The sequence below is a fragment of the Oryctolagus cuniculus genome, chromosome 4, assembly GCF_051225735.1.
Source record: "Oryctolagus cuniculus isolate XC-2025 breed Fujian yellow rabbit chromosome 4, ASM5122573v1, whole genome shotgun sequence".
NCBI lineage: Eukaryota > Metazoa > Chordata > Mammalia > Lagomorpha > Leporidae > Oryctolagus > Oryctolagus cuniculus.
This window is the reverse complement of record NC_142870.1, coordinates 86503223-86511277: the sequence shown is the minus strand read 5'-3', so window position 1 is coordinate 86511277 and position 8055 is coordinate 86503223. Positions and strand designations below refer to the sequence as shown.

At 43.5% G+C, this 8055-nt stretch overlaps 1 protein-coding gene across 3 annotated transcripts in view; it reads right to left on the bottom strand.

The window, feature by feature from the left end:
- Positions 1 to 653: 653 nt before the first annotated feature.
- MB21D2 (Mab-21 domain containing 2) overlaps positions 654 to 8055 on the bottom strand; it is a 124919-nt gene continuing 117517 nt past the window's right edge. For all 3 annotated transcript variants that reach the window (XM_089330846.1, XM_089330847.1, XM_051818908.3), the window contains one exon: positions 654 to 3465. In XM_089330846.1, the coding sequence (XP_089186972.1) occupies positions 2201 to 3465 (1265 nt within the window). In that variant the 3' untranslated portion in view covers positions 654 to 2200. The remainder of the gene's footprint in view (positions 3466 to 8055) is intronic.

Below are 8055 nucleotides of genomic sequence, written 5' to 3'. Positions count from 1 at the left end.
TATGGGAAGCCTTGATATCTATTGCTAGACAGAAAAGGTATACATCAATGGTAATTGTTTATAGCTAGGCACAACATTCTAAATATTTTGATGAACGGAAGTAAATTCAAAGTGAGTGAAATAACTAGAACTTCCAGTTGAAGAAGAGGCCTCAGACTCGGGGGCTGTGGAGGCTCATGTTTTTATTTTCCATCTCTCTGTAGTGCCCTCAGTGTCAGCTTCGTCCTAAGGCTGGCTCTGGTTATGATGGTGCAATGGTCGTCAGCAGCAGTAGAATCCAAATGCTTCCCTTTGCACATCCAGAGAGTGCATGCTTCTGTCCCAGCGTCTGAAGCTAGAATGCTGTGCGTGCCCCTGACCAGAGGAGCATACATCATGCATGATCCTTATTAATGTTTGTGGCCAGGGAATGGTTCACAGCTACTGGATGCATGTCTGGAGGCAGGGATGAAGTATTTCCTAGGAAGGATAACAGATGATGCAGAGGATGAAGATATTGGTAGGGAAATTGGGGGAGGGGGAAGGAAGAATAAATCCTGAATATTCACTACATGGACATCTGGTCTGAAAGACCGCTGCTATATTTACCGAACACTCCTGTATTACCTGTAAGAAAATAACTTCCAGCTCGCAAACAAACAACAACAACAAAATTCCAAGGCCAGTATATTTCTTTTTTTTATTATTATTTTTTCATTTGACTTAAGGTGGTTGAATGATTTCATTTTCATTTATAAGCATTACATTAATTCCCATGCAAAAACCCAAGACTGCATATGCCTGATTTCAATTGGATAAAATTCAACCTATATGTCTGGACAATTCAAGACCAAAACCAAAATGTTGCTTGGCTTTTCTATTAGCAGACATCATGGGTATCCTTTGACAGATCAGCAGGTCCCCTGACCCCTCAAACACCAGTTGGCCATGAGTCCTCACCAAAAGAAAGCCAAAGCCTTGCAGTGCCTAAACCTGGCAAGTAATTTCACTCATAGACAGGACCTCTGTGCACCAAGGCTGCCCCCCACAGATATGCTCTGGTTCCTGCTCCGTGGTTGAACCGGCGATTGAACAGACATGGTATCTTCTCTTTGGGGATTATAAATACTTCTTGCCAGTTTTCCTGAAGACTCTCAGGAGAAATGAGATTTTATTTAAAAAAAAAAAAAAAGTTCATCTCTATAACCCCAAAAGAAATAAATATAAAGACACCTACTTTATCAAGTATATATTTTCTCCAGCTTTATATGGAGTCAATTAACAGGTATAAAGCTTTAAAAACTGTTCTTAGCGAGATAGGAACCAGGAATATCAAAGAAGGCAAAATAGGACCCCACAATTAAAGTAGAACTAAACAGTTGCAAAGTTAATCATTCTACTGATTGAGAGAAATAGGCTAAATGAAAAAACAATAGTTTCAGGAGTGGATGTTAATTTATATTGAAACACGCGTTGCAACTCTGACAGTGGCAAAGATGTCATTAGTGCAAATAACAATTATAATGGTATGTTCTTTAATAGGATTTAAATAAGGCTTCAAATAATTACACACACTAAAACTAACATTTGGAAACCTTAATTCTGTTTGAAAAGCTATCAGACACACCCTCTAAACCATCCAACGTTCTCTGATTTGAGGACAATTACATTCAATGAAGTTGCTCCAAAACACAATTGGTAGCAATATCGCTCTCAAAGTTGACATTGTTTGGTGGACAAAGGGGAGACCATTCTGGCCAGTGGACAAAAGAAGTAAATCCAGCTAACATGCCAGGTAGTTCCCAGGTTCATATGATTCTCAAATACCCATAATGATGAAAGCTCATTTAAAAACTGAAAAAATAATAACAGGATCTTTAGTGTATGAAAAAGATTTCTCACACCCATTAGCAAATCTGCATGAAGTATGAAAGAGACAAAAGCAGGAGGATTCATGGGCATTCTCATCTATGGCTCAAGTTCTCCTAAAACAAAACTATGTGACAATAATGACAAAACACAAACAACAGAATTGGAGGCAGATTATGAAATAGTAATATACTGTTTCAGAGCCTGCACCGTCCTGCAGAACCAGGAAACTTAAGTTTGTTCTTAACAAATCCAATCTAGGCTGGATATGTAAAAAACATAAAGACAGCATCACAGACCACACTACACATCATGAGACTTTTAGAATCAAGAAAAAAAGTCAGCAAAGCCCTCAGAAAAATTTATCATCAATTCTGAAATGAGGCCTTGTGACATCATCAGGGTTAATAAAGACGGAGATTGACTTTCCTGGGTTCTCAGTCACCAGCTGCTGCAGTTTTTTGGCCAAACGGTCATCAGGCTGGTTGGGGTCCCCTCCGTCGGACTGCGGGGAGGGGATGCTGGTGGTGCTTCCACGCCTCTGCAGCTCCAGCGTCAGCCTGTTGGCGGCCTTCACGTGCTCAATGGCAGTGCGCAGGTGCTCTGCTGGGTCTGAGCGCACGGATGACAGCTTCCGGGCGTGGAGCATGACGGTCTCCTCCGACAGGTGCTCCAGCATGTTGCACTGAGGGATGAAATAATTGGGGCACATCTTGTTGACCAGACAGTGCTGCAGGTCATCAATGAGGCCCAGCAGAAAGTGGGCTGCGTAGTCCTCTTGAGCCAGGTAGTTGGCGGGAAGTCTGTCGCAGGCCCAGAGCATCATGCTGCGCAGGTGATAGGGGCTGATCGCCTTGGGCCGGGACAGGAGTTTAATGATGATGGCTTTGCAGGCCTGGTAAGCCTGCATGAGGCTGCTGGAGATGCACTTCTTCAGCTGCACCTCACTCCTAGCAAAGGACAGTCGCCATTCGTTGTCCTTCTTGCCCTTGTGGGAGCAAGCAGGCACCAAGTAAAACCCACTGATGACCTCTTCCTCGGTGATCTTCCCATCCCAAAAGTGGTTCTCCATAAGCCAGCTCTGGGCCACTGCAGGCCAGCCTTTGAAAGACACCACAGGGACAATATCATACAGCATGCGACTGCTGCCGACACCCAGGATGATGGAGATGATGGTCCCATTTTTTTCTACCTTTTCCACCTTTGGCATCCCTCGCTGGGGTTTTTTCTGTATCTCTGACAGGACAATGCTGATGGAATCATAGAACCAGTCAGCCACTTTGGTAGGGGAGAAGAAGTAGTTGGTGGCACCGTTGATGTGGTCCACGATGGTGCAGCAGTCTTTCCATTTACTGATTGTCCCCTCGTCGAAGAGCCGGAGGCTCAGCCAGGAGTGGCACAAGGCTGAGTGGCGCATGTCCAGCGTCACAGGCTGGTTGCGATCGTGCAGCTTGAGGGCTGGCACCAGGAGGGTGAAATCCATATCGTAGTCGGTCCCCCGGGCATACACATTAAGCTCATCCAAGTCCAGGTCCACCACTCCTTCCCGCACCCCTCCAGAAAGTAACAGGTACTCATTAGCCACTGGAAGTTTTTGGTCCAGCTTTTGCACCATTCCTAGGAAACAAAAGAAAACAGTATTAGTGGAAGCACAGACCCATTCATTCAGAATGCTCCAACCCTTCCAAGACCTGAAATTTGTGGTCAGTACAGAGCCAGATCTCAGGCTGCTCCACAGACTCAGCAACCAGTATTCCGTTCTTTCTTGCCAGTGCGACCATATATCCTTTCCCAAGAGTTAAAGAGTTAGGACCAATTTTTTTTTCTATCACAGTGAAATGCATTATCATTTTCAGTCACAAAGCAGGACTCCTCTTCCCCCATCATCACCTCCATTTGAGGTGCTGGCATGTACCTGGTCATCCAGGCTGAGCGGTTTAGCAGGCCTGGTATGCTTTGGCTCTCTCACCCTCTACTGCCAGGTCTTGCCGGGTACCCTCTGCAGTGTTTCTCCCATCCATCACAGTTCTGCATCTCTCCTGCCACCATGTCAGCATGGGTCCCTTCTGGTTTCTTGCCAAAGCAATATGCCTCCCCCAGGCTCTCCCCACTTTAACTTTTCTTTCTATGAGCAGCTCTCGGTGCAGACTACACGCATTCTCAGAAATTAAAGGTGACTCTTCATAACAACGTGAACATACAATTTGGCTTCTTCACAGTGTAGGCTCTGGCACCGAAGGCACAAATGCCAGAGAGAGGAGATGATGCCGTCCTACAAGTCAAAACAGGGGCACCAACCTCTAACACCAGGCAGTGGATTCATCACACTGGCACGTAAAATACAATCCTGCTTCATCTCAGAACATCTCTGACAGGGAAGGAAAATTATTCACTTGGTTAAATCTCCATCTGGGAGCCACTAGAAAGACCACGTTTCTAGGAGTCTGTGGGACGAAATGGGAAGTCAGCGTAAGCCCACCTGCCCCACTCCGAGCTGGGAACCCTGCCTTCAGGAAGAGCACTTCTGTACAGTTACCAGTTCCGCCAGCTGCTGTCTCTGTAACACCACTTCTGCTTTCAAGAACGCTGATGGACCGACTACATCTGCTCAGACCTGGGTGTGTGGCAGCCATTTTCCTTACAAATAAACAAAAGGAGCCTGGCTTCAAGAAAACAAGGAGTAGCATTTATTGCCAAAGATGAAACTGGGGATTTACAGAGAAAATGAAATGTTAGAAAACTCATGTCCTACACCATGAGCTTGACAATTCCCAGACCACGTACACCTCTGATCAAACTGGTGGTGATATTAATGGGTATTTTTTTATGAGACTGTGAGTCCTTTGAGGAGAATCAAGCCTTAAATATGTATTATGCAGACATAGGGTCTGCATACAATTAAAGATATGACTAAATGACAAAGGAACAAATGCACAGAATGAATGGATGGCTGGCATTAACCGATGGAATTAGCTTAAGTACTTAAATAAAAGCTAGACTTATTGCGTGAAAAAACTTACAAAAGTACCTTCATCTGGCTTTTTTATTATAGACTTCTTTGTGCTTAATTATCTGAAAGCTACTAGCACGAGTCTCTATGATTTATTTAACAGCTTTCTTCCAAAGAACTAACACAAACTAATATTCCATCATTTACTACAATTATTTTAAACCAACAGTTTGTTGCTCACAGGTGACTCCAAAGCAAATAAAGAAGGCAAATATGTGTTTTTCTACCATTATTGTTATAGACTGAATGTTTGTCCCCTCCCCCCTACAACTCTGCTCCAAATTTCTAATTCTGAAATCCTAACTTCCAATGCAGTGGTATTAGGAGGTGGGGCCTTTAGTAGATGATTAGGTCGCATGAGTGGATGGGATTACCACTTTTACAACAGCGACCCCATAGAACTCCTTCACTCCTTTAGCCATGTGTGGATTCCATTGGTAAACCAGGAAGTGGGCCTTTGAAAGACACTGAACCTGTTGGTGCCTTGCTATTGGCTTCACAGCCACTAGAACTATGAGAAATAATTTCCTGCTGTCTGTAAACCACTCAATCTATGGTCCTTTGTTGTAACAGTCTGAAGGGACCAAAGCAGTTTTATAGCCTCCCTATACTGTGATATTCTATCCAAACCCTAGACTAATGAAGGACTTGTCCCAACTCCTGGGAGTACAATCTCACAAATATTGTCTTGACTGCAAACAGCTGCTTAAACCAAGGTTATGTTCTAGGGCTTGGGGTGCACATCCAATAACTGCTCTATGTGCGAGTGGGACAGCTCAGAACTCTCTTGGGGGCCATGCAAGCCTGCAGTTCCTGGTGAGGCCCATGCTGGACCTGCGGAGAGTCAGCTCCTCCTTCTACTTCATCTTGCTGCCTTCCCTCCCTTCCACAGGCACAGATTCCCATGGTGCTCATAAATAAACACCCCACTTCATTTCAGAGACTGCTTCTGGGCACACCACACACCACCCAAGCTAAAACAGCCTGCACTATAAATACAATGTAAAAAATTTATTTTCCCTTTTAAAGTGGATTTTTAAAAGCCAAACTTCGCAACCAGGACTGAGGGTTATCATAAAGACCAAGACCAAAGTCCATGGGATCCTGTTTTAGTGTTAATCTTATTTCACAATGAATCAAATACCACCCCCAAGTTTTAGCTGTGCTATAGAGGGCAAGACTGATTTCTCCTATTCTAGAATAGGTGGTGAAAATAATTTTGATTATGTTACAAACTCTCGCATAGGTCTAGTTACTTTCTATGTTTTAAGATTTACTTATTTATTTGAAAGGCATTATGAACAGAGGGAGATAGAGAAAGATCTTCGATCTGCTGGTTTACTCCCCAAATAGCCTCAAGGGCCGGGGCTGGGCTGGGCCAAAGCCAGGAGCCTGGAACTCCATCTGGGTCTCCCACATGTATGCAGAGGCCTAACTTGGGGCATCTTCTGCTACTTCCCCAGGCACATTAGCAGGGAGCTGAATCAGAAGTAGAGCAGCCAGGACTCAAACCAGCATGCATATGGGGTGCTGGTACTGCAGAAGGCAGCTTAACCCTCTGTACTACAACACCGGCCCCACAGTTACCTTCAAATAGATGTATTTAGTAATGAAATAATTTGTCCTTCATTATTTCATTCTGGCATTAGGAGTACCACAAGTATGTGGCATGAAAAAATGTGTGAACTGCTCTGTGGTGTTCAGTAAAGATCTGATACAAGTGCAGTGGACTTGGAACTTGGCTGCCACATTGTTGGCCCCTCTCAGGCATAAATAACTCGCAAAATTCCCTTTGCCCTTTCATCCCAGACAGAATCAAAGTAGCCCTGAGTATACCACCGAGGCCCAGTCTATACAGCCAGTAACACTTGTGCATTTACAAACTGGAGATGACTTTTCTACACAGGTGCCACTGAATTTTGCCTTGGATTGTCATAATCTGGTCTGGATAGTTTCAGGTGGGAAACTGCTAAAACTCCCTTCTGTTCTCTGTTGGCTCAGAGAAGGTTCAACTTATTTTCACTTGTTAGTATCTACACTAGAACATTCAACCAATGATAAAATATTCTCTTTCCTTCCAACTGTTGCTTATGCATCTACTTAAAATGTTGACCCTTCTTTCAGTAGAGTCAATAGAAAATATTTGACTAAATTGCAATATTCAGGAGTTAGACATAAAACAAAAACATTAAAGAATCAATATTTTTAGAATTTATTTATTTGAAAGGCAGAGTTAGAGAGAAAGAGAAAGAAAGAGAAAGAGAAAAAGAGAGAGAGAGAGAGAATCTTCCACTTGCAGGTTTATTCCCCAAATGCCTGCAACAGTTGGAGCTGAGCTGATCCAAAGCCAGGAGCCAGGAGCTTCTTCCAGGTCTGTCACATGAGTGCAGGGGCTCAAGTACTTGGGCCATCTTCTGCTGCTTTCCCAGCACATCAGCAGGGTGCCAGATCAGAAGTGGAGCAAGCACGAATCAAACCAGCAGCCATGTGGGATGCTGGTGTCACCAGCAGTGTCTTTACCTGTTATGCCACAACACCAGCCTCCAGAAAATAAAATTTGACAGAACTATATTTGCAGTCATACTGATATCTTTGTCAAACCAATGGTTAAGAATGATACACTAGTATAGTTTTAATTATCAGTGCTTGTTTTAAAAGTTACTGTATATGACAAAATGGTCGTCTTTTCGTTTGATTACTTTTTACAGCCCTTGCCTATATTCCCACTGAACTATGGTCTTTTGACTTTTAACTTGTTGAATTCTTTATTTAATGGAGTGGTAAGCCTTTGACTACAACATAAATTTAAAATGTTACCTCAAAAACTTAAAAAGAAAGAAGGGGGGGATAGCAATACATTCTTAGAATTGCATATATGAACTACACTGAATCTGTTCTTTTTGTATTAATATCACATTAACGTGAAAATAAAAAGAAAGCAAATAGACTATTCAGGAGTATGGGTATTCTGGATGCTTCTTACTCTCCCTGAAGTGGAAAAGGAATGCAAGCAGCAGAGAGAACTCGGCAGAGGCTCCCTGACTAAGGCCCTGGAAGTCAGAAATACGGTCCCCAAGGCCACACTATTCCAGAAACAAATCCTTGGTGATGTCCGCATTCCACTCACCCTTCCAGAGCCTAGTGGTCTGCAGTTTCACAGACCAGTCGGTGACACAAATTAGAGCCTTCTCCAGCAT